The sequence below is a fragment of the Sparus aurata genome, unplaced genomic scaffold (assembly GCF_900880675.1).
Source record: "Sparus aurata unplaced genomic scaffold, fSpaAur1.1, whole genome shotgun sequence".
NCBI lineage: Eukaryota > Metazoa > Chordata > Actinopteri > Spariformes > Sparidae > Sparus > Sparus aurata.
The window spans coordinates 1-27,126 of NW_022045167.1; the positions used below are offsets into that span (position 1 = coordinate 1).

At 39.8% G+C, this 27,126-nt stretch overlaps 2 protein-coding genes across 3 annotated transcripts; both read left to right on the plus strand.

Annotated features, from left to right (window-relative positions):
- The first annotated feature begins 3,941 nt into the window (after positions 1 to 3,941).
- LOC115578115 (complement C1q-like protein 3) lies at positions 3,942 to 16,383 on the plus strand. 2 transcript variants are annotated; one of them, XM_030410952.1, is made up of 4 exons: positions 3,942 to 4,144; positions 13,650 to 13,701; positions 14,137 to 14,265; positions 15,873 to 16,383. In XM_030410952.1, exons 1-4 carry the CDS (start codon positions 4,028 to 4,030, stop codon positions 16,151 to 16,153), a joined length of 579 nt encoding a protein of 192 aa, XP_030266812.1. In that variant the 5' UTR covers positions 3,942 to 4,027; the 3' UTR covers positions 16,154 to 16,383. The 2 variants fall into 2 exon arrangements, with proteins under 2 accessions (XP_030266812.1, XP_030266811.1); XM_030410951.1 differs by lacking the exon at positions 3,942 to 4,144 and having other exon boundaries at positions 13,348 to 13,701.
- A 1,150-nt stretch (positions 16,384 to 17,533) lies between these two features.
- On the plus strand, positions 17,534 to 19,161 carry LOC115578116 (complement C1q tumor necrosis factor-related protein 6-like). The gene is made up of 3 exons (XM_030410953.1): positions 17,534 to 17,797; positions 18,006 to 18,137; positions 18,536 to 19,161. Exons 1-3 carry the CDS (start codon positions 17,575 to 17,577, stop codon positions 18,808 to 18,810), a joined length of 630 nt encoding a protein of 209 aa, XP_030266813.1. The 5' UTR covers positions 17,534 to 17,574; the 3' UTR covers positions 18,811 to 19,161.
- The last annotated feature ends 7,965 nt before the right edge of the window (positions 19,162 to 27,126 follow it).

Genomic DNA, 27,126 nt, shown 5'->3' on the forward strand with positions numbered 1-27,126 from the left:
CCAGGCTGATGGACAATGAAACCTGGTAGATGGACAGTGAAACCAGGCTGATGGACAGTGAAACCAGGCTAATGGAAAGTGAAACCAGGCTGATGGACAGTGAAACCAGGCTGATGGACAGTGAAACCAGGCTGATGGACAGTGAAACCTGGTTGATGGACAGTGAAACCAGGCTGATGGACAGTGAAACCAGGCTAATGGAAAGTGAAACCAGGCTGATGGACAGTGAAACCTGGCTGATGGACAGTGAAACGTGGTTGATGGACAGTGAAACTAGGCTGATGGACAGTGAAACCAGGCTAATGGAAAGTGAAACCTGGTTGATGGACAGTGAAACCAGGTAGATGGACATTGAAACCAGGCTAATGGAAAGTGAAACCAGGCTGATGGACAGTGAAACCAGGCTGGACAGTGAAACCAGGCTGATGGACAGTGAAACCTGGTTGATGGACATTGAAACCAGGCTAATGGAAAGTGAAACCTGGTTGATGGACAGTGAAACCAGGCTGATGGATAGTGAAACCAGGCTGATGGACAGTGAAACCTGGTTGATGGACAGTGAAACCTGGTTGATGGACAGTGAAACCAGGCTGATGGACAGTGAAACCAGGCTAATGGAAAGTGAAACCAGGCTGATGGACAGTGAAACCAGGCTGAGGGACATTAAAACCAGGTAGATGGACATTGAAACCTGGTAGATGGACATTGAAACCAGGTAGATGGACTTTGAAACCAGGCTAATGGAAAGTGAAACAAGGCTGATGGACAGTGAAACCTGGTTGATGGACAATGAAACCAGGCAAAAGGACAGTGAAACCTGGTTGATGGACAGTGAAACCAGGCTGATGGACAGTGAAACCAGGCTAATGGAAAGTGAAACCAGGCTGATGGACAGTGAAACCAGGCTGATGGACAGTGAAACCAGGCTAATGGAAAGTGAAACCAGGCTGATGGACAGTGAAACCTGGTTGATGGACAGTGAAACCTGGTTGATGGACAGTGAAACCAGGCAAAAGGACAGTGAAACCTGGTTGATGGACAGTGAAACCAGGCTGATGGACAGTGAAACCAGGCTAATGGAAAGTGAAACCTGGTTGATGGACAGTGAAACCTGGTTGATGGACAATGAAACCAGGCAAAAGGACAGTGAAACCTGGTTGATGGACAGTGAAACTAGGCTGATGGACAGTGAAACCAGGCTAATGGAAAGTGAAACCAGGCTGATGGACAGTGAAACCAGGCTGATGGACAGTGAAACCAGGCTGATGGACAGTGAAACCAGGTTGATGGACAATGAAACCAGGCTAATGGAAAGTGAAACCTGGTTGATGGACAGTGAAACCAGGCTGATGGACAGTGAAACCAGGCTAATCGAAAGTGAAACCAGGTTGATGGAACAGTGGAAACCCGGTGAAGGACAGTGAACCAGGCCAATGGAAAGTGAACATGCGATGGCAGTGAAACCAGGCTGATGGACAGTGAAACCAGGCTAATGGAAAGTGAAACCAGGCTGATGGACAGTGAAACCAGGCTGATGGACAGTGAAACCAGGCTGAGGGACAGTGAAAACCAGATAACGGATCTAAGAAATAAAGGTAAGGTTAAAGAATTTAGGATTTTATTGGAGAGCTGATTAAGCTTATTTGTGCATTATCACAGAATAATTATTAAATTAAACAAAACAAGTCTAAACTCAAAGATAAACGATGAAAGTATTGTGATCGATTAAGTCTGTTGACATAATTCCGTCTTCATTACATAGAAACAAACTGACACACTCTGAAAATATTTTGTAAAGTGGTGATCCAAACGTTTTTGTTTTACACAGAAAGATTTAAGGTGATATTCAGTGCAGCAAAGGGAGATGGAAACATAAACATTGGACCCTTCAACACTGAAACAACTTCGATCTACAGATCTGTCTGCAATCAATTCACAGGTAAAAAAGGAAGATCCCCTGAGTCATTCTAATGAGAAACTTTATCAAAATCATTTCAAAGTATTTATTTATATCTTTTTTAAAAGGAAAAGAAAAAAACCCCTCTGGTATGGTTTCTCAAAATAATGACTCATTATGCCACCAGCAACAGATGACAAACTGAAAATAAAGTTGTCATCTTTCCGTTAGAAATGACCACATTGTCATCCTCTCAGTCACTCAATCACTTCAGACTAGTGCTGTAACGTTACACCAAACTCACGATTCGGTTTGTATCACGATTTTTGACCCACGGTTTGATACGAACCGCAATCTTTTTTTTTCAATTGATTTAACATTTTATTGATGTAACATTTCAATAACTTCTGTATATGATACTCTAATAGTATCAGAGGCGCAGTGTTGGGAAATTGAACCAGTGTGAATGGATTAGCCGGCTAAGTGTATGGAAGGCGTGTCCATCATAAGGTCTGTTAGAAGTAGTGTCTAGTGGTATATATTTATAACATTTGGACACCTTTTAATCACCTCTGCGTCTACAGTGGCTGTTTTCTCAGTTTGTTCTATTACCACCTCCACTTCTTTGTAACAAGTCATCATCATGTGAAGAACAACTGATGTTTCTTCTTCTGTGTCCATCTGAATACTACAAACCCTTATGTTAAATTGACAGCATGCTGTTCCTGTTTATTACATGTGTGATGAGAAATTGTCTCCTATTAATAAACATATTTTGTGTTGCACATGTTGCTATTATGACATCATGTTTAACCACAGTAAAGTGTCTCTGTTTAGCTTTTTTTCATGATAAAATAAAACAGTGTTTGACACCACATTTGTTGTCGTGCCTGACCATCAAACAGCTCCCTCTGCTGTGCTGAAGCAGTACAGGAGTTTAATCATGCACAGTTTATGCAATAGCGACTGTAATGAGTGTGGCACAGAGGGATGGCACACAGTCAGATTACAGAAAAGGTCCTTGTCTGTTTCATTCCCGTAAAAAACAAACAGGAAATCAATCAGAGGCAAACAGAAGCAGGCAGGGGTCAGGGGGAGACTGATCCAAATAGTAAACAGGCAAAGGTTCAGGCTGGCACAGTAAACAAGGCTGGAGAGGTACAAGTAGGGCAGAAGGAGTGAGACGGGATTGGTGCTCGCACTTTCACAATAAAGACACCCTGTTAGATTTTGTGAAATGATTATCACATAAAATTATAGTGAAATATTCTTATGGTTCTTAGTAAGAAAAGGAGTAATAGTGTAACTTCAGTTTATCATGTGTTGATTCATATGCTACAGTACAGTAGGACTGCCTTCATTGACTTCACATTACTTTGTGTTTCTTTTATAACTAGTCTTAGTGCTTTTTGTGGCTGATATGAACCCCTTTGAGTTGCCGTGTGTCACCATGGGGCTTTGGTCCAGACCCGAAATGCAGAGATGAGAGGCTGGAACTCATGTTTAAGAGAATCTATTACAGGACAGAGATCTTGAGGAAATAAAGGACGAGGAGAGCAGACAGGAAGACAGGCGGACAGGCGGACAGGCAGGATGGTCTGGTGGCAGCGTGGAATGAAATCAGGTGAGGCATCAGAGTAGGAAGCAGAACAGAGAGGCGCTGGAGAATCTGCACGTGAGGGAGACAAGACACGAAAAACACTGGAGCAGAGGCACGAGTGAAATCTCAACACTACACACACACACACACGTGCACACACACTCAGGGAAAGGAGCAGGTGAGGGAAAGATTGAATGAACTTGCGCTCGTCTTGGGGGCTCAGTGAAAAACAAACATTTCCAATCTTTCAACCCCGCAGTAAGGATCGATTAAATGGTGTTTCCCGTAAAAAGCCACTTGTGAAACGGGATGTTGAATATTAACAGGTCATTATGGAGCAACATAAAATCAGCCAGAGAGGGATCACATCAGTCAGATTTCAGGTGACTGAGTGATCGTGAATCAACTTGGAAGATGCATTTCTTCAGTTTTTCATCTGCTTTGCTGTTTGTGGCTTGGTTCTGGCCCAGGATGATGGTAGTACTGCTGGAACAGAAGGAAATATTGAAGTACAGTCATGCTTTCCTGACATGTGTGATCTCCTGAAAGAGTTTGGTGCCATGACAGAAAAACTTAAAGCTATGGAAACCAGGCTGAAGGACAGTGAAACCAGGCTGAAGGACAGTGAAACCAGGCTGAACAACAGTGAAAACAGATTCTGGAACTGAGGAACAAAGGTAAAAATAACATTTAAAGACCTTATTAATGAATTAATTAAGTATTTAAGGTATTGTGATGGAAAAAATCCTCCAAACCCAACCGCAAGAAGTGTGATCAAAATGTTTTGTTTCACACAGAAAGAACCAAGGTGATGTTCAGTGCAGTAGTCGGGACAGCAGGAACCCTTGGACCCTTCAACACAGACACAACTTTAGTCTACAAAACAGTGATTACCAATATTGGTAATGCCTACAATCAATACACAGGTAATACTCACTTACATCTCCATCGGTATTCTTAAGATTTTTTGCGTTAATATTTACAGTGACTGAATAAAGAAAGATATTGCTAAAGATTATAATGAAATCATGGAGGGGGGGTATGCCATTCCCCTTTGTTAGCAAAATAACCGCAACACTCCCGTGTTAACCTGCCATCCCTCTCCATCACCCCTCAGATCACTAGCCAGACAGCTGTCTTGGTCTCTCACATGACCCACCCTAGTTCCCCTCTGATTGGCCTGTTTTTGGCCACTGTTGCAGTTAAGTTGGCAACAAACAGGCTACGAGTTAGTTTTAGGAAAGCATGATGTATTTGGTTAAAAGACATCCTTCACTACATTAACCACATGTTTTAAAGGCTTCCTGGCTGAAGCCCTGAGACTAACTTCTATATAACCATAGCTGCTGCTGTCTGTGAGATAGTGGAGGATGCAGTTTAATAAAAAATGTTAAGAGCCCAAGAATCTTTAAACAGGACATGACCAAAGGTGTCCTGTATTACAGCGCCTAACCTATTCATTACCACGGATGCTCTTGCTACCTCGTCTCACTTCCTGAAGCCAAATTCTTAAAGGGCTTTCTGTAGTTTTAAACTTCAGCCAGTCCCCCTCTAACAGCAGCAGGTCTGTGGCTGCGATCATGGGAAAACAAATGTCTTTTTTCAGTCTTTGGTAGATGCAGACAAAACGAACAAACACAATTCTCACATGTTTTGTCATTTTTCATTTGACAGATCGAATTGAATGATTGAATAAACTTTTTTTAAAAATTCATTTATTTGGTTGTAAAAACTGGAGACTGCTGATGATTTGTGATTTGAGTTCTCGGTTATACTCAAAAGAATAAGATTAAATGTGACCAACACCCTGTTGTTCCCGCAGGTATCTTCGTTGCACCGGTTGCAGGTGTTTACTACTTTACCATATTCTTTCATGCTGGAGGAGAACACGAGGCAAAGCTGAACCTGTTCAAGAACGATGAACTTATGATCATGACCCACGATCACAAGTCAACAACTGAGACAGCTGATAACGGAGGAAACGCAGTGTTCCTGCAGCTGCAGCAGGGAGACAGAGTGTACGTGAAACTGCCTGCAAACTGTCACGTTTGGGGATACAATCATCATACAACTTTCAGCGGTTTCCTGGTTTCTCAAATGTAAAAGACTGATGCATCTGTTAGTATTTTATTTTAAAAGCTGATGAAACAGAAATAATCTGAAAATGGATCAGTTCTTTTTATGCAATGCTTCATTTAACTCCTCACATTGTAAAGTTGACAGTTACGTTGAAAAGGATGAATTAAAGTATGTACAGTTGCTCCCATTAGATTGTTTACTTGTTGGGCTTATCACTTGTATGATAATGTTTTGTGTCTTCTACAAGGCTCTTTGGATTTCCAGGTTGTTAAAAGGTGCCTGTTATAAACCTAGAGGTCATAAATGTTTCTATTGTTTGTCTCTGTTTCAATAACCCTCTGTGTGATTGAGAGTGTGATTGGTTGGATATGCTCTCCTCTGTCAGCCAGACTGCCAGCATGTTTGATTGTGTACAAGATGTGTTTTTGAATAAAACCATTAAAGAACACTTTGCTGCTGGTGGTGCTGGGAGGATGGGAAAAGGGGAGTTTCGGTTTTCATGTTGTGCCAGGGTTTCCCCTAGACCCTGGGAGTAACACTGCCCTTCTGATGAATTGCCCTGTAAGATTTGAATAAACGTTTTCAACCTTTGAGCCCAACAGTAAAGATTGATGAAAGTGATTTTGGCAGTAAATGTATTAGTATTGCCTCATTGCTTTTCCACTGAACTTAGATGAAAGAGCTGAATAACAGATACTTTACAATGAGACAATAAGCCACGTGTCCAATGACATGTTAAATAATAAAAGATCATGACCAAACAACAGAACAGCAGAGATAACCATTTTATGGTTTGTTTTGATGCATATCATCTTGATTCTGACCCAGACTAGCATGATAAATTTAACTTACTCACACTGTAAAGTTGAAAATTTGGTTGAAAACAATGAAATAAAGAAGATAAAGTTGCTCCCATAATATTGCTTGAGTGTTCAGTTTTCTTCAATTGTGCTGTACAGATTAACTCGTAAAATCTGTGAAAAACTGCCATGTTGGGGCGCCGTTTAGCTCACTTGGTAGAGCGGGCGTCCCATGTGCACAGAGGCTTTGTCCTCGCTGCGGCGGCCTCGAGACACTCCCGTGTTAACCTGCCATCCCTCTCCATCACCCCTCAGATCACTAGCCAGACAGCTGTCTTGGTCTCTCACATGACCCACCCTAGTTCCCCTCTGATTGGCCTGTTTTTGGCCACTGTTGCAGTTAAGTTGGCAACAAACAGGCTACGAGTTAGTTTTAGGAAAGCATGATGTATTTGGTTAAAAGACATCCTTCACTACATTAACCACATGTTTTAAAGGCTTCCTGGCTGAAGCCCTGAGACTAACTTCTATATAACCATAGCTGCTGCTGTCTGTGAGATAGTGGAGGATGAAGTTTATTAATGAATGTTAAGAGCCCAAGAATCTTTAAACAGGACATGACCAAAGGTGTCCTGTATTACAGCGCCTAACCTATTCATTACCACGGATGCTCTTGCTGTTACTCGATAAGAATACAAACTTTTACTTTAGTTCAACAACTCCTATATTAGCGAACATCACCAGTCACACAACCTGAAGCACCATCTAACAACATCTGGATCCTTCACAATTAAAGTTCCCACTTAGTTCCAACACACAATAAAAGGTATCCTTTCCATACAGGCTGATATTTTGCTAACTGGATATATTAGAACAATACAACAGTATATGTAAGGGACAATGTATAGAACGGTGGTCACTATCGGGAAAATAAGCCCGGACAGGACGAACTCGTCCTGAAGGGACTTATTTTCCCAATAGTGACCGCCATTCTATACATTATCCCGCTTATTACACGGTTACTTGCCAACGCGAAAAAAAAAACTTGACACAGTGTGTCTTCTTACAATTGATTTGTTACCGTTCATAGTGTTTTTCAGCAGAGAAATATAGTTCGCCAAACCGACGCCTTTTCGGTTCTCCCTCTTCGCTGCTTTCCTCTCTTTTTCCTTTCTTAACAGGTGACGACAACTAAGCCTTTTGCCAAGAGTTGAAGCACTGTATTTTCCAAGATTATTCAAGTTAATGTGAAACTCATCCATTCTAGTGGCCAAGGAGTACGTTTTTTCCGATATGAAGTAGACTACAGATCAGCTGACGTCGCTTAGCCGAAGATGCTAGGGTGATAAGTGACCGGACTACTTGCGGAGCAAAGATTTAAGAGCGCAGAGTGCTACGAAATACGTGAATCAGAGGCAAAAGGCCACTTTCCTTGACAACAGTCGAATATGCTTAGCAGTGGTCAATTATACGAAAATAATTGACCGCCGAACGTTGGGAAGCCCCATTCAAGTGAATGGAGCATTCTACAGCATTAGTCGTGTAATAATGTAAGATAACACTCGCTACCTCATCTCACTTCCTGAAGCCAAATTCTTAAAGGGCTTTCTGTAGTTTTAAACTTCAGCCAGTCCCCCTCTAACTGCAGCAGTTCTGTGGCTGCCACCATGGGAAAACAAACATCTTTTTTCAGTCTTTGGTAGATACAGACAAAAGGAACAAACTAAATTCTCACTTGTTTTGTCATTTTTCATTTGACAGATCAAATTGAATGATTGAATACACTTTTTTTTAAATGCATTTAGTTGGCTGTAAAATGCTGAAGAAAGCTGATGATTTGTGATTTGAGTTCTCAGTTATACTCAGAAGAATAAGATTAAATGTGACCAACACCCTGCTGTTCCCACAGGTGTCTTCGTTGCACCGGTTGCAGGTGTTTACTACTTTACCATCTTCTCTCATGCTGGAGGAGCACACCCGGCAACGCTGTACCTGTTCAAGAACAATGAACACATTATCACAACCTAGGACCACCAGTCAGACTATGACACAGCTGATAATGGAGGAAACGCAGTGTTCCTGCAGCTGCAACAGGGAGACCAAGTGTACGTGAGACTGGCTGAAAACTGTCACATTTGGGGATACAATCAACATACAACTTTCAGCGGTTTCCTGGTTTCTCAAATGTAAAAAACTGATGCTCTGTTTATTTTTCCATTACTGCTTGAAGATGAATGTAACGATCATTACATAAATGCATCTGTTGGCATTGTATTTTTTTTTTTTTTACTATTTGTTTGGCCTTCATATGGCTTTATTGATAGTACAGCTGAAGACTTGGACAGGAAACAGGTTGAGAGAGAGAGGGAGTGACACACAGCAAAGGGACCCAGGCCGGGAGTCAAACCCGGGTCCGCTACAGCGAGGACAAAGCCTCTGCACATGGGACGCCTGCTCTACCAACTGAGCTAAACGGCACCCCAGCGTTGTATTTTAAAAGCACATGAAACAATTCTTTTGATACAATGCTTCACACTGTAAAGTTGACAATTACGTTGAAAATAATTAATTAAAGCAGATATATTTGCTCTCACTACATTGTTTGCTTGTTGGGTTTTCACATTTTTATTCCTTATCACATTTCTATGGAGCCAGAACGGTGACTTTAAAATTTGGCATCCAAAAAAAAAAAATTGGCATTGAAAACAAAACCAGTACTGAAAAAAGAAACATTGTCATTGAAACATTGGTATTGAAAACAGTTGTATTGGCACTGAAAAAAGAAAGTAATTCAAATCCGAAAATCTTATCATTTTATTTTATTGGGATTTTTTTGTATTTTTCAATGACAATCTTCAGATTTTTTCTTCATGTCACTTTTTTTTCAGTGACAGATTTTTTTACAATGTCAGTTTTTTTTCAGTGTCACTGATTTTCAGTTTCAACTTTCTGTCACTGTTTTGGCGTCGAGAGGGAGGGGCCTGAGGGGAGGGGCAAGTAGAGCGTGGTTTGCATATCATTTGAGAAGGTAATGGCAGCAGCCTGCGGGAAGGCGGGGCTGGACGGTCCAGCCATAATACCGTTGTAGCCGGCCGTCTCTGGGCAACACAGAGTCCAACTACCTCGCGGAATTTTCTTCAAGCTCTCTCCTGATGTGCCCAAGTCTCTGTGTATCTGGTTCTGTCCCGGAGCTCCCGAGCCCCGCTCCTACATGCGTATGGAGTGTGGTAGTAGTACCGGGGCGCCGAGCATGGAGCAATAGCCACAGTTAGCACAACAGTAGAACAGCCTGTTGCTCCGAGCCGGGGCTGCAGCGCCGACAGCAGTGCTCTGGTCTGCTCCCCGAGCTCTGTGCCACCATACCACTACCGGAGATCGGTTTGGGACACCTTGAACTTTCAAAAAATGCTGGTTGCCCACTTTTCCTCAAAAATGCCGACAGGGTCACATGATTCTGAAATTACAGCCCAGTCTATTATGTAATCATACACAGCTTAGCATCACATGGTATCGACAGTTAGGGACGTATGACCTTCAAGTTACCAGAGTTTCATGAACTTCACAGTTCTTTAAGAATGCAAGGAAGGGATTCCAGATCTCTTTGAATTTGGCTGATTTCTTTTTCATTGTGTATAACTTTTCAAGGACAAGGCATGCAGATAGTTCTCTCAGTCAGCAACCAACCGAAGGGCTCTTGACGTCTTTCCAGCAACGAAAAATCAAGCGTCTAGCTTGTACTGAACATAATTCAGTAATTTTCTTCTCTTTGCTGTTTAGCATACAGTCCTTTGATACAAATTAAGAATACAAAGTGTAGGGCAGTCGGGTACTGGATTCAAGGTCATCTAAGAAACGCATTTTATAACTTCATTCATTGTACTCAACTCAATATAAAGTGGCCAGAATATGAGTTTAAATAAATAATCATATAACCTGTCATTATTCACTTAAATATGCTCATAAATCTGTCAGTTTCCCTTCACTTCATAGTGTGGCGGCTGACAATATAGCCCGACAACGCCACCCAATTGGAGAGTTGGGACTCTTACGATATATAAACAACATTTTTTTTTTCTGTTTGCAAGTTCTTTGGTTTGGTGGGAGCAACACAACAGATTTACCCAGGCAACAGTTTGAGTACAAAAAATATATATATTTATTACAATACCTAATTAAATAAAAAGGTGTACACCATTCACACATTCAACTTAAAAACTGGCCTGTTCAAGCACACACATTAATGAGTCCATTAGATCGGGATAGTCCACAGTCCATAAAGGGTACCCCTAACACAAGTCCATCTCGCACCCGGCAGTGACTTCAACGCAGCCGCCGACATGTCAATCACTCACACACACCAGCGCAACACTCACACGAACAAAGAGAGAGCCGCCAGTATCTCCACAGTAGATAAAGAAAAAAAAAACCACAGCAACACAGCAATAAACACAGCAAAAAAGAAACACAGCAATGCAACGCTAAAAGAGCAATCATGCAATTCTCAAAACCACATCAACTTATGAATTATATTTATAGATTGGCTACGGTCAGTAGACAGTCTAGAGCTCCCATGGATTATGTGAGACCAGAGACGTTCTGCTATTGTGGAGACAGATCACTCTGATCATTTTGAATGGGGAAATCTGCGACGCCAAAGATGGCACATATCCTGCCCCTTTCACCAACAACCAATCACCTGCGTTGTCACAGCCGAAACGGGAAAATTATAGCCCAATCATGTTGTTTCACCAGCGCATGCGCACAAGTAGTTTTTACGACAGCGAGAACGTCTCTGGTAGAGTCATTAACACCGGAGTAGTGTCCGAAAGTCCGTTTTTCTTTTTGACGTTGAGCTCACTATATAGTGCACTATGTTGGACTCACTATGTAGTGACTACGGAGTAGGGATTGAGTGGGTGATTTCGGACACAGCCCCAGAGCACAACAGCCGGCACAGATTCAGCCGTACGATGGACGTCGGTGTCGTAAATCCGTGTGCATGCGCAGTGGAGTTCTCCCTGTAGGAAAAGAGCGTTTTAAACATCATTTCTACGGTAAAGTCAATGTTTTTTTGTTTTTATGTGTATCTTATTTCACTGGCGAGCATGTCTGTATGTTTTTTCCGTCCTGCTATCACGTTAAAGGGTGGATTTGACCAAGCCTCCATTCATTTAGATAGGGGTCTGGTCTCTTTGGGCTTTTCGAGGCGTCGCCAAGATGGCCGCCGAGTGGCATGACTTGCCTAGAAGGACTTTGGTGAGACGTAGATCTTGGAGAAAGCGAGGCCGCATAGCCAGCTAAAAAGCGTCACTCACCATCAAACTGGGAGCAGACTAATCTAACTCCCAGTCCTGTTGCACAGCACTTCACACAGCCACACCGCAGGACGAACAAGACAGGGCTCCGGACAGCACACCAGCGGCGGCAACAATCCCAGCGGTGAGAAGAAGGAGAATCAGCCGATGGAAAACGGATCACCGCAGGAGGGCAGGCGGAGAATCACAGCAGCCACCGGGCTTGATGCGAGGACGGGCACACCAGCAGACTTCTGCAAAACAGTACAATAATCCACACAATCGCGCACACAATCATGAGACAGTTAAACAAACCCCAACAAAATAACAGGAGCGACAGAACAGAGTCCACGGAAGCAGCACAAAACTCACGCTTTCAGTTCCTTCCTTTTTAAGCAGCCCGTGAGTATCAATCGGCATCGCAATTATCCACACCTGTTACACTCCAATCCGTTGGGCACGCAGCAGTGACAAAGAAGGGACGTTGCCCCGTGTTCCCAAATCATGACCATGACAATAGTGTAAGGTAGTGAGAGCCCTTCAGTGCGTCGTCATCCAATCCACTCCACATTCACATTCCCGTATGATTATCATCAGTGGATAATAATAATATTACACTAATAATAATCACTCCACCGCCTCTATTGACCTGTAGGAGTCAGGGCAGAGGAGCACAGGGAGTGAGAGGGGAGAGACCTCTACTGGAAAGGTGAGTCTAAAGGATTTCACAGGATAGAGTCATTTGTGATGCAGACAGTCTTGGAATTCCATGGAACTCAGTATGAATATGAAATATGAAACATGTCAGTCAAGGTGCACCATATAATACGTATTTAACTGGAGCTTTTATTGAGGACTGAGTATAATGATTAGAAAGTGGAGAAAGCAAAGATATATATATATATATATATATATAAGCCAAATTAGCCAGACCCAAATATTTTCAAGAGTATCTTAATATTACTTTAATTCAAGTAATTACGTAATATTTTTCAGGGCTTGAAATTACAACCATTTTAGTCACATATGTGCCTAATATGTAATCTGTGCGACTTCAAAATATTTGGGAGCAAACCACTATTTTGCTGTGAGCGAAAGTCATGGCTTTAGCCTCTCTGTTGATCAGTTATTAATTCAACTCATAGTGTTTCAATGTATCTTGAAGGGTCAGGCAGAAGGAGATGCTGAGGGAGAAAAAGATCAACAGGCAAGGTCAAGTCAGAGAGAGCAAGGGGATCCAGAGATGGATCAAGAGGCAGAAGAAGATCAAGTTATCACAGAGAGAGAAGGAGGAAGGAAGGAATAAATAATTTCTCAGTCTTTGTTAGCTGTTTGGGAAGTGTTGTGCTTGCGCACTACGTTCGCTCACATCCTGTGCATCTCTTGGGGCCAAACCTCCCCTGTCCTTAAAACCTAGTGACGCCCCTGATCACCACACAGGACTTAACAATCTGGCACCGGAGTGGAGGAGAGAGACCAGAGTTGAATGAGCTGATGATGTGCAGGTTTGCCTCTCCGCTGCTACGCCCACGCCCACACACACACACACACACACACACACACTCAGGGAAAGGAGCAGGTGAGGGAAAGACTGAATGAACTTGCACTTGCCTTGTGGGTTCAGTGAAAAAACAAACATTTCCAATCTTTCAACCCCGCAGCAAAAATCGATGAAATGGTTTTTCCCGTAAAAAGCCACTTATGAAACGGGATGTTAAATATTAACAGGTCATTATTGAACAACATAAAAACAGCCAGAGGGATAGTCAGAGTTCAGGTGACTGAGGGATCGTGAATCAACTTGGAAGATGCATTTAATCTGTTTTTGGTTTGTTTTGCTGCTCTGTGGCTTAACTTTGGCCCAAGAGGATGGTTATACTGTTGAAACAGAAGAAAATATCGAAGCACAGTCATACCATGCTGACATGGATGATCTCCTGAGCGAGTTCGGTGCCATGACAGAAAAACTTAAGGTGATGGAAACCAGGCTGAAGGACAGTGAAATGCAGATTCTGGAGCTGAGGAACAAAGGTAAAACAAAATCTAAATGAATTCTTAAAGGGACACTATGTAGTTTTGGAAAAAAAAATTCAAACTCAGAATTTCAACATCTATAAAATATATGAGGTAACAATACAAATTTAGAAATTTATATTTTTCCCATAACTGAATAAACTAATAAATAAGCAGTTTTGAATGGGAAAAAGGTCCACAGTTGATTGTTTGAGGCTAGGAAGGTGGCAGGGTCCGCTACATATAAACACAGTAAAACAGAATTAAATGCTATTGTCCTTCCAAGGTCAGTTTGTGTATTTAGTTAGTTTTGGCCCTATAAATCAGTAAAAAAACCATCTTTCTCTTGTGATCCCAAAAACTACATAGCGTGCTTTTAATTATTTTGTGCATAATAAGTGAAAACAAGTCCCGACAACAAATACTATGATCAAAATATTTTGTTTCGCACAGAAAGAACCAAGGTGATATTCAGCGCAACGATTGGAACTGGAGGAGCATTTGGACCCTTCGACACAGACACAACTTTAATCTACAGAACAGTGATTACCAACATTGGTAATGCCTACAGTCAATCCACAGGTAACACTCACAGTCACCTACATGTTTACTTGTGCGTCTGTGTAATTGAGACTTTTTACACAGAGTGTGAATCAAAAGTCAACTTAAACTCTGGTTTTAAATGTAAAGCCTCAGACAGATAGTAAACAGCAATCCAGGTACCTTTTAAGTGGATGAGAGCATGATGGCTATGATGAATGTAACTAAATATATTTACTCCAGTACTGCACTTAAGTACAATTTTAGTTAGAGTTTTTCCATTTTTATGCTACTTTAAACATCCATTTTGGAGGCAAATATTGTACTTTTTACTCCACTACATTTATTTAATAACTTTAGTCACTAGTTACTTTGCAGATTTTATGCATCAGAGCCAAAGCTATAAATACATTTCATAAATTGATTGGAAACTCATAAAAACAATTTCTGGTTGAATGTTAGATTAAATAAAGGGGTCAACCAACTGTATACATATTATATATTTACTTTTACCTGTATTTGTATTACTTAAGTACATTTCTTGCCAGAAAATTACTTGTAAAACTTAAGTACGTAAGTGTTAAAAGTAATTTGACACTTTAACTCGAGTACTATTGGTATTGTGAGGGAAATTCTCTAAAGTCCCTTTATTATTTTGATATGTTATTCTTGCATATGAAACTTAACAAATAGTAATTTGTGTGTAGGGTGAATATTTGTGTTTGTGGGCCTCCTGCATGGTTTCTGTCAAGTGACAGTTATATGTTGCAGAACATATACGGTATAAAGATTTTTTAAAAAACGTAACTAAATAGAAACGTTTATGTGTTCTGACAATGGTTGATGTATGACACACTATTGAATCTACCTGTATGTTAAATGTATATTTATGCTAATTCTGATGTAGAGAAGTGGGAGTGTTATTCTAAGAGAGTCCGGATGTAACCTTGTGACTGCTGCAATTGTGTGTAATGTTTTTTTTTTTTGCTATTATAAAGGACGAGGAGAGACCGCCTCTCTTCAGTCATCATATATGCTCTACTGATGAGTGATTCTTGTTTGCAAGCAATGAATAACTTTTAGAAAAGAAATATTGTGTCGCACTTGGTGTTTTGAGCAACTCTCATCTGCACTTAACAAGTGACTAATTATCAGTTGCCGTGACAGTATTGATGACATGAGTAACATTTTAACAGAGTATCTTTACTTTTACACAGGTGTGACTTATGGGAACTTTTTACACTTGTTTTGAAAAAAAAAAAAAAGATCAGCAATTAACAACAAAACTTTTAGGGCAGCCTTCTAAATAAACTGTCTGATTTTAAACTCCATAGTCAACAGTTACATATGCTCACGCCTTAACCTTGACTTTCGATTCCTAACAAATTAAGCATGAATAATAACATTTTCAAAAAACCCTTTGACACACAATGTATCCTCCAAAAAAGCCTGACTAAACAGTGTACACAAAGTTAAACAATTGCCAAAAGGTAACACACAGTTCAAATGTAGAAAAAGTAGAAAAAAGGTAAATTTATTTTGTATCATGTAATTACATAAAGAAAAACACTAAAGACTGCAGATGATTTGAGTTGTCAGTTCTAATTAAAATAAGATTAAATGTGACCAACACCCTGTTGTTCCCGCAGGTATCTTCGTTGCACCAGTTGCAGGTGTTTACTACTTTACCATGTTCTTTCATGCTGGAGGAGAACACGAGGCAAAGCTATACCTGTACAAGAACAATGAACTCATGATTGTAACCCACGATCACAAATCAAAATCTGAGACAGCTGATAATGGAGGAAACGCAGTGTTCCTGCAGCTGCAGCAGGGAGACAGAGTGTACGTGAAACTGGCTGCATACTGTCATGTTTGGGGAAGCAATTATCATACAACTTTCAGCGGTTTCCTGGTTTCTCAAATGTAAAAGACTGATGCTCTCTTTATTTTTTTCACTACTGCTTGAAGATGAATGTAACGATCTGAGATCATTACATAAATGCATCTGTTATAATTGTATTTTAAAAGCTGATGAAACAAAATAATCTGAAAATGGATCAGTTCTTTTTATGCAATGCTTCATTTAACTCCTCACATTGTAAAGTTAACATTTAAGTTGAAAACGATGAATTAAAGTATGTACAGTTGCTCCCACTAGATTGTTTACTTGTTGGGCTTATCACTTGTATGATAATGTTTTGTGTCTTCTACAAGGCTCTTTGGATTTCCAGGTTGTTAAAAGGTGCCTGTTATGACCCTAGAAGTCATAAATGTTTCTATTGTTTGTCTCTGTTTCAATAACCCTCTGTGTGATTGAGAGTCTGATTGGTTGGATATGCTCTCCTCTGTCAGCATGTTTGATTGTGTACAAGATGTGTTTTTGAATAAAACCATTAAAGAACACTTTGCTGCTGGTGGTGCTTGGAGGATAGGAAAAGGGGAGTCTCATTTTCATGTTGTGCCAGGGTTTCCCCCTAGACCCTGGGAGTAACACTGCCCTACTGATGAATTGCCCTGTAAGATTTGAATAAACGTTTTCAACCTTTGAGCCCAACAGTAAAGATTGATGAAAGTGATTTTGGCAGTAAATGTATTAGTATTGCCTCATTGCTTTTCCACTGAACTTAGATGAAAGAGCTGAATAACAGATACTTTACAATGAGACAATAAGCCACGTGTCCAATGACATGTTAAATAATAAAAGATCATGACCAAACAACAGAACAGCAGAGATAACCATTTTATGGTTTGTTTTGATGCATATCATCTTGATTCTGACCCAGACTAGCATGATAAATTTAACTTACTCACACTGTAAAGTTGAAAATTTGGTTGAAAACAATGAAATAAAGAAGATAAAGTTGCTCCCATAATATTGCTTGAGTGTTCAGTTTTCTTCAATTGTGCTGTACAGATTAACTCATAAAATCTGTGAAAAACTGCCATATTGGGGCGCCGTTTAGCTCACTTGGTAGAGCGGGCGTCCCATGTGCACAGAGGCTTTGTCCTCGCTGCGGCGGTCTCAGGTTTGAGTCCCAGCCTGGACGCCCTTTGCCGCGTGTCACTCCCCCACTCTCTCATCCTGTTTCCTATCATATCTTCAGCTGTACTATCAATAAAGCCGATAAAAGGCCAAAAAAATATTGAAAAAAAAAACTGCAATGTTTAACCTTTGAACCCTGCATTAAAGGCTGATAAAAAATGGTTTCTCGTAATGAATGATTATTTCCTCATTGCTCCTCGAGTTGAAAATTAACAGGTCCTCATTAAAAACATTATAACAGCAGTTTGAGGGATCACATCAGTCACAGATTAGGTTACTGATGTGATCGAGAATCAACTTGAAAGATGAATTTCACCACTTTTTGGTTTGTTTTGCTGTTTTGTGGCTTGGTTCTGGCCCAGGAAGATGGTAACACTGCTGGAACAGAAGAAAATGCTGGATTGCATTCATGCTTTCCTGACATGTGTGATCTCCTGAAAGAGTTTAGTGCCATGACAGAAAAACTTAAAGCTATGGAGACCAGGCTGAAGGAGAGTGAAAACCAGATAACTGATCTTAAGAATAAAGGTAACGTTAAAGACTTAAAGATTTTATTGGAGAGTTCATTAAGCTTTTTTGTGCATTATTATAGAATAATTATTAAATGAAACAAAAAAGAAGTGTAAACTAAAAGATAAATGATGAAAGTATTGCAATCAAGCATTACATAGAAACAACTGACACACTCTGAAAGTATTTTATAAAGTGATGATCCAAATGTTTTTGTTTTACACAGAAAGAATTAAGGTGATATTCAGTGCAGCAAAAGGAGACGGAAACATAGACATTGGACCCTTCAACACTGCAAAAACTCTGATCTACAGAAGGGTGATCACCAACATTGGTGATGCCTACAATCGATTCACAGGTAAACAGTTGTTCACTTCTGCATCAAGTGTTAATGAATACAGGCAGGTATGAAAGACAATTTCTTCCAATGTGATAAAAAAGGAAGATCCTCCGAGTCCTTATAATGAGAAACCTTCTCAAAATCATGACAAATTATTTATTAATTTATTTATTTTAAAAAGAAAAGAAAAAAAAAAAGACCTCAGGCATGCTTTCTCAAAATAATGACTCCGTTTTTCAAAATGATGATTTGTGAATGATAGACAGATTCTTTTTAATTCTTCAGGGATTTTTTTAAATCAGTTATTTGGTTGTAGAATGCCAAAGACTGCTGATGATTTGTGAAATTAGTTCGCAGTTTTATAATCATAAGAAGAAGAAGAAAAAAATATGACCAACCTCCTGTTGTTTCCACAGGTATATTTGTTGCACCTGTTGCAGGTGTTTATTATTTTTCCATCTTCTATCATGCTGGAGGACGATATCCCGCATCTTTAGCAATCTACAAGAACGATCAAGTCACGGTCATGACAGGTCATAACCCGTCAAAATCAGCTATTAATGGAGGAAACGCAGTGTTCCTGCAGCTGCAGCGTGGAGACCAAGTGTTTGTGCGCCTGGTTAGAAACACGTATGTTTGGGGATCCCTCTACCATACAACCTTCAGCGGGTTTTTGGTCACTCAAATGTGACATTCAGCACACTGTATATCAACTCATTCCTGCTAAATCTATAGTATTGTGGATAAAAGTATCGGTACTGAGCAAGGATTTCAACTTTCAACTTTGCAATGATATTCAGCCCTCAGATGTTGAAGTCTGTAGTTAGTTGAGCTCATTCATGATCTCCAGAAGATTAACCCACTCCTCCACTTGTCTGACGCCAAGCTTTCAAAAAGACGCTGTATCTCATAATCTGTTGGTTTTCCTGAAATGTGCCGCAGACAATTGACTGGCCAAGATGTTAAACACTGTTGATGTTTATGATCACTCTTTTCTGTGACATTACTCTCCAAATAAACATTTACACATCCATAATCTTCAGTATGGTGTTGTAGTGTGAAGCTGATTTTAGAGCAGAAAGATGTTAAGAAGCTTGATACTGGGTAAGTTGTTTCATAGATGTTATTATTCAGTTGTGTGTGATGATGATGATGATGATGATGATGATGATGATGGTCAGTAACAACAACAAATGTGATGTCAAACATTGTTTTATTTCATCATAAAGGCAAAAGCAGCAAACAGAGACACTTGTGATAAACTGCAGGATGTGTAATCTTGCTTGATATAACATGATGTCATGATAGAAACATGTGAACCACAAAGTATGTTTAACAGTAGGAGACAATTTCTCATCACACATTTAATAAACAGGAACAGCATGCTGCCAACTCAACATAACGTTTGTAGCATTCAGACTGACACAGAAGAAGAAACATCAGTTATTCACATGATGAACTTTTTTACAGGTGGTGATAAAACAAACTGAGAAAACAGCCACTGTAGAAGCAGAAGTGATTAAAACTCGTCCAAATATTATCTATACACCACTAGAAACTACTTGTAATGACACTTGTCTTAAGATCGATGGAAATATTATTAATTAGATTTCTAACAAGTTTCAGTGGGAAATGTGAACAATAAAATCTCATGAAAGATAAAAATGAAACTTGAGAACAATTTAAGAAAAACACCTCAAAGAAAATCTGATTGTTTTACAAACAAGAATGTCCCTTTTAGAATAAAAATGTGTGAACTGATCAAGTGACTGTGAGGATGAGAAAGTGGTCATTTCTAGCATGCAGCTGTTCTGAGCGGAGATCTCATCAACTCAGTTCACAGCACCAAACAACACACACAAAAGTTATTACGTACTTTTTTAAATTTGCCATTTGTAAATTTACTTTGGCTTCAAGTTGTAACATTTAAGAATCGCTGTGTGTATGGCTGTGATCGTTGCTCTAACAAGGAATTTCAAGGGCAGGGGTGAATGTGACGGTGATCAGAGGGATGATGTTCATCTCGTGTCGAATGAAATAAACAAATGAGAGTTTTGGAGCTTGTTAACTTGCTGTTCAAAGTCATTCCTGTTCAGGACTTTGTGCAGTCGCCATTTACAGCCTGGACTCACACCGCCTCTACCGGTTAGATATTCTTCAGTCGGATAACTTCTACCTCGGTTTGTACAATATCTTCACTCAGCCGACTGTCACAAGGCTGAATGCAAATCTCTTTGCATGAAGCAAACTTCTCCACGCTTTTAATATTATGGATATTAAAGTGTTACACAGCTGAGGTGTCTCACTGCATACACTCTCTCTCTCTCTCTCTCTCTCTCTCACACACACACACACACACACCACGTCATTAATTGACGTCTGTAAACAAGTTACTGTCAGTGTTTAATTTGCGAGTCGACTTAAAACACGAGAGAGAAAATCAGCAAATGTCCGCCATTTTTTGTTTGCCTCAGCTGTGTCAGAATGGCAGTTAGAATGAATTAATAAAGAGCAGAAATGAATCGAATGACACAGAGAAATAATTCCAATGTGTGTTAAGTGGCACTGAGGAGAAACTAGTTCTGCCACATCAGTCCGATTAAAGGACAGGAAACATCCTCAATGACTTTATGTCATTATTTGGATTTTATTGAACTGTTGTTTTGTGTTTCTCATGTATTTATTTTCATTAAGTCACATTGTTGTTCCTCCATATATGAGGTATCATGAGTAAGACTTGATCAGGTTCCCCTGATATAAAACTTACAGATGATATGAATCAGCAGGTCTAATCAAACAATCAAGCGGCTTTATTTTCATCTTCAGTGTGAACACCTTTAAACATAATTTATTTCCAGTGTGTGTTATTTTATAGCTATTGTATTGTGTCTCTGTTTGACATCATGTTTTTGTCTTTTATTGTGAAACAACTCCTGTTTCAGTGAATGAGTGCCCTTTCACGGAGAGCTGCTGTGTAGCTGTCAGGCTTCTGTTGATCAAACCAAATGCAAATGCTAAGATAGACGTGTCAGCCAGGGCTTCTAGTAAGATAATGCAGACATACTGCACACCATCACCTGCAATTGCACTAAAACACTGCAGAGCTGCAGCTCATCTAGTTCCTACAACAAATAAAGAAAAAGACTGAAACACAATTTAAAGTCAGAAACCTGCAGGTATTATTCAGTGGTGTGATGATGATGATGAAGGTCAGTAACAACAAATGTGACGTCAAACTCTGTTTTATTTCATCATGAAAGCAAGAAACAGCAACTCAGAGACAACATTTGAAGTTCAAATTTGATTCTGTCAGGCATGTTCGTTTGTTTGAGATTCGAGATTTGAAAATAGAGAAGACAGACTACGACGTACTGTTAACTATTTATTAAGAAGAATTGTATCATTAAGCATAGGCTTGATATCAAGGACCTTCTCTGTTTGAAAAATCACAGGCAGCAGAGCCCTAAGCAGCAACGCTATTAACTGTAACCAATCGCCCAGAGAAAGATGCACAGTTTCAGTGTACAATGTATTTTATGTTTTCAGCTAACACAGATGTGTGAATTGTCATTGGTTAAGCAAATAGATAAGTTGAATAGCTTTTATTGGTCAGTCAGCCAGGTAAAAAGGTGGGGAGATAGCCCTCCCAGTTTGGTACACAAACTGGTCCCAGTTCTGTGGCACAGAAATTTGATCCCTCGGAGACATCAACCTGTTGGAGAAAAAAGAGTCCCTGTCCTGTCTTCCTGCTCATCTGCTCTTGTTTAAGCTAGGGTTGGGAGTGTAAGGCGTTATCGCTGGCCTTGAGGCCTCCGCGGTGAAATGTGTGAAAGTAAAAGGGTGGTGGGTGCTTTCTCATATCCTGGCTTTGCTCTCCTATGTTTAGTCCCTCATAAAAAGGCCTAACGCTTCTGACCTGTCTCATTTGTCAACAGGATATGTACAGCTCTGTTAATAATGTGCAATAAGATAAGATGGGAAAAGTTATAGTTGATAGTTACAATGGGGCAGACAATGAGCGATGCATGGCAGTGTTAGGCACAGACTATGCATGGGGCAGACATAAGATGACTGGGATATATGAATGCATACCATTTAGCAGGACAGGGGTCATAGGGTCACTTCTGAGCAGTCGACAATGGTGTGGTGGTTGTTAATGAAAAAGTGTGAATCCTAACAATTCATTTCATTTTAATGTTTCAAAGATTAATCAAGGCATCAATTTGATTGCATACAAAGCAAAACAAACAGGATTACAATAAAGTGTCAAACAAACATTTTGAGCTAAGCGTACATGTTTTAACAAGTTTGTAAATTAGTTTTTAGGTTAAAGGTACAATACGTAAGAACTGGCCCCCTTTACTTCATACGACTAACAAATAGGGGGCAGCATATCACCAGAAAAACTGCTAACTGCTGCTGACTGAGTTCTTCTTAAACAGTCATGACTAACTTCAGTGGATATCTCTTCAACACACACACATCTTTGACACAATGTCTCACATATTGCACCTTTAAAATGGAAACCTCGCCATAGTAGATAATGTTTAATACAGGACAACTGAAATTGTATAAAGAAAAATAGTACCGTTATTCATAGTTGTCTCTTCATGTCATATGTAGCACTTGTTTCTTCCATAATGCTCATCTCACAGAATGTTGTGGAAGAAGCTTTAAGATGTATCCGGCAGAATTTGTGGCTGAAGAACAAGATCAATGATTTTTTTTGTATTCTTATAAGCAGAAATCATTTAATCATTAAGTTGAGCTTAATTGAAACTTTAAACATCAGGGATATATGAGCCTGGCAGCTGGAAACAGAGTGAACTAACTCACGATGATGTGTGTCAACTGCAGAGTACATTTGTTGGTTGTTGATTATTGTATTTCTCATAATGGACAGGGCGGCACAGGTTTCCAACATTATTACACGCTACAACAACATTCTGTTGGCGAGGAATTAGACTTGTAACCGTGCATTGCCCATTCACCTGTTGAGATATAACATCATATACAGTCATGATTGAGTTGCTGATGCACAGGTTTCCTCCATCCACCACACGCCGGCCACTGTTATGGCAGATCTGCTGAACTTCGTTCTCTGAGGCGTCGATGAAGGACTGAACTGGAACTCTGCCACAGAGTCCCTTCCCTGTTAGGTAGCTGTGTAATGAGATCATTGTTTAACTGCACAGTGTTGACATTGTTTATGTACAACTTTCAGCTTTCATAGTCTTCAGTGTTTGTACTTATGGCCGTTTTCTAACTGTAGTCATACAATCATCATCAACTGTTGGTACATGTTACAACTATTAAACTGATCATCGTTTGTCAAGAGCGGGCTGGTCCGTCTGGACCACAGAACCGGCCTGATTGGGTGATATCATGGCCCCCACCACTTAAAGATTCAGAAATGGGCCCCACTAACCCAACAACCCTTGTCAGTTTAGGTAGCTTGGATTCAATTATCCAAAATTGCTCTCTGGTTAAATGTAGCTAGCAAGCTGACGGCCCACAAACATGGTCAGGCCTATTCAACGTCTTTATAAGAAGAGCCATATTAACTTCACTTTGTTTATTAGTTTTCACAATGAAAATTGAAAAACAATTACTATGCAAAAGGAAAGAAAAAAACATTGCACAACATTTTGTCATTCTGTGCTTTGGACATAAATAACTACTTGTGATCTTGAGAAACAAAATTGAACTCACGGGAAAACAAAGGAAATAATATGTTTGACCCATGACCATATATGGCTTCCATACTGTTGTGCTTATTGACAGACATAAGTCTTAGTCTAGTTTTAGTCGACTAAATATCATAAGAGTTTTAGTCTTAGTCTAGGCTTAGTGAGTGGTAAATCTCTCTCTCTCTCAATTCATTTTAATTCAAATGGCTTTATTGGCATGAGGTAACACTGTACATATTGCCAAAGCAAGGGTTTGGAAATAATAAATGATAACAATAAAGGAAAACCATATTTACAACAAATTACTTATAATCTATACTGTTGGTAATACTGTAACTATGATTGACTCAATCATAGTTACGATCAATTAATCTCAGTCAATAAGTAATTAATAACAATGAATCAATCAGTTTGTGTCAACTGAAAATCTCTCTCTCTCTAACTCTCCGTAAATGTCGCTTCAATTTGGTGGTGTTTTTGCTCCACACGGTTTGCAGACGGTCTGGTTGTCATATGTGATGTGTGCCCAGATGTCAATTCTTCGTTTTCGTCCTGGACCTAGCTCTGACATTTCTGTTGTTCATGAGGCATGCTGTTGCCCTCGGACCGGGTGCACTGCAAACCGTTAACGCTAGCGTCTTGCTAACGAGCGAAGTCAGCGGAAATCCACCAAAGCTGTGCAACTAAATATCATGTTAACAACCTAACTCTTGTGAAAACGTCCACAAAACTGTGCGAAGTTCTGCAAACTCGTCTATGCTCGCCTTCTGTGTAGACGCTGCTGCCTGTTTAGCTTGCCGTGGCTTTTTAGAATGGCTCTGCTGTAATCTGCATCGGTCAACCTACCCTCAAGAGATTCGCTCTGATTGGATCTCTTCTCCATTCGTCCCACCCTAACATTTTTGTCTCGTTTTTATTCGTTGACTAAAGTGTCAGTTATATTTCGTCACAGTCTTCGTCATTATATCTGACTTTTTATTTTGTTTTCATTTAGTTTTCGTCCGTGATAAAGGTTCGTTGACGAATATTTTTCGTCATAGTCTTCGTCAATGAAATTAACACTGATGAGTGAGCTAATTAACATACTAACAAAATGAGCAGGGGCCAGACTGATTTGTTAAAGCATTTGGGAAGCAAACTTTGAACAGTGCAGGTTTGAAAACACCCTAAATTTTTATGAGAACAATAAAACTGAATGTGGCTCACTGATAACACACAGCTGGTGCTGTTTGAACCTGAGTGTTCCTGTGTTGTCATGTCACTACCTGATAACAGATGCTAGTTAAACACTAGCACTGAACTGTAGGATTGAGTTCAATTAAACTGCAAAAAAACAACAATTACTGGTTCTTTCTAAAGGAAATAATTGATCAAACTTTTAACTCACCTTGCCCATGAAGCTTCAGAAGTTCTGTTCAAGTTATTGTCGTTCAGGATGTGTCTGTGGACAAATGTGTCGTACGCATTGTTGCTGTTTGTCTGCTGACAGGGCTGTGAAGCAGGGACTCCGGCGATATAATTATATAATCTGAGGATGTAAGAAGACTTTCCTTGCCCCCCGAGATCGAGGGCTACAGCCAAGATGATGGCAGTCAGGAGAAGGACTTTCATTATGTCTAGAGTGAGAAAAGAGATTAAAAGCTGATTAATGCCTTGTTCTCAACAACATTAACATTAATAATGACCAAACACTCTGTAACAGTGATGACTGCTGGAATATAAAGCTATTCAACACTTGTTTCAATAAGTAAATATCACTTATAGCAGCTTTAAGAAAGATTTCATTTAAACCTCAGTTTAGTTCAGGTCTAACTTAACAAGAGTCCTGGTTTTACAAAACAGAGTTAAATTTTGAATTGTGCAACAATAAACTCTACTTAATCATAATCTGGATTCAAACCTAGTTTTGCAAAACTCTGATTAGAACTAATCTTAAACTAATTCCACACAGCTTTGGTGCTAAGTGATATAAACTGAAATTTTGATTAAATCTGCTTTAAGAAGCTGATTCCTTGTTAGTGCAACACAACCATAGTCTACAGTTATCCATCAGCCCATCATTTGTTTAAAGAAGTGTGATAGAGTAGCAGTGAACAAGCTCTTTTTATTGTATGTATCGTGATTTACAATCCGTCTATTATCATCTGGACTTGACATACTGTGTGGGCTAACTGGTTGCAGGTTTTCTCTATATGTTAAGTACAGTAAGGACAAACAGACACACAAAACAATAATGTAATTTGAGTTAAATAAAGATCAATATGGCAAAAATTTAATTCAGACAGATGCAGAGAAGGTTTCTCACCGTCCCCGCTTGCGTTGTCAGTCTGGGGTTGATCAGCACTCTCTGACAGATTTCTTTCTTTGTTTGTAAATCTCCTTTCGTCTTCATGAACGACGATAAATGATCACAACCCAGAAAGTTAACAGCCAATTGAAATACTGCAAAGTTGTGCAACGTCCACATGTTGGCAACCAACTGCATTTGTGCATGAGGAAGCGGACTTTTCTTGGCAGCTGGGAATGAAACTGTGTGGACGGGTACAAGAACAACAAGAAAAACAAGATCAACTCATAAGCACCAAGTCACTGTGAGACATGATAAGATGCAAATTAAGGACATGAAAGATTCACTTTCCACCAGGTTATTGTTTCTTAAATCAGCCCAAGAAAATCAGTCAGGGGTAGTGGGGTTGCCCTTAAATATGTCCGTCCTTTCCCAATTTCACAAAGAGGTTTAAAAGTCTAAATCTTTATTTCTATGTTGCTTCTTTATTTGAGAACAATCAGTCCAGCCCAAAAATGTTGCTCAACATGGTTAGCCAAATCATGAGTGAGATATTACGTGTCAGCCCTGAAATATGTGAAGAATTTCTTTCTTTCTGTCTTATTGTATATTAGAAGTTGCATCTCTCCCCAAGATTGTCCAATCATGGTCTCCCTCTGGTAATTTAATCCTATTTTGTTAACCTCTCTAACTGATTTGGTAATAGAAATGAAACCTTCAACCTGTCCTTCATGTATTCTCCCTAAAAAATTCCTGAGGCACATTTTTTAAAGCTCCTGTTGGTAAGATAGTTTTCAATCTCATTCCCAACTCTTCAAATACGCGCTTTGTGACTGTAGGTTGGGTCGGCTGCCATCCAGAAGTGTCAGTATTTGATGAGTTGGGAATGAGACTCAACTGTTATCAACCATCTTATCATTGGGAGCTTCACTGTAAATACCACTCTGGTTCAACCACTTTGAAAAAGATGTTCTCAGTCACATTTCTCAGTCTTCTGAATGACAATGAATGATCACAGCCCAGAAAGTTA

Coding starts and splice junctions, on each gene's coding strand:
- LOC115578116 (XM_030410953.1), top strand. CDS start 17,575: ATGAATTTCACCACTTTTTGGTTTGTTTTGCTGTTTTGTGGCTTGGTT. Junction 17,798..18,005: donor AACTGATCTTAAGAATAAAG/GTAACGTTAAAG, acceptor TGTTTTACACAG/AAAGAATTAAGGTGATATTC. Junction 18,138..18,535: donor TGCCTACAATCGATTCACAG/GTAAACAGTTGT, acceptor TTGTTTCCACAG/GTATATTTGTTGCACCTGTT.
- LOC115578115 (XM_030410951.1), top strand. CDS start 13,479: ATGCATTTAATCTGTTTTTGGTTTGTTTTGCTGCTCTGTGGCTTAACT. Junction 13,702..14,136: donor TCTGGAGCTGAGGAACAAAG/GTAAAACAAAAT, acceptor TGTTTCGCACAG/AAAGAACCAAGGTGATATTC. Junction 14,266..15,872: donor TGCCTACAGTCAATCCACAG/GTAACACTCACA, acceptor TTGTTCCCGCAG/GTATCTTCGTTGCACCAGTT.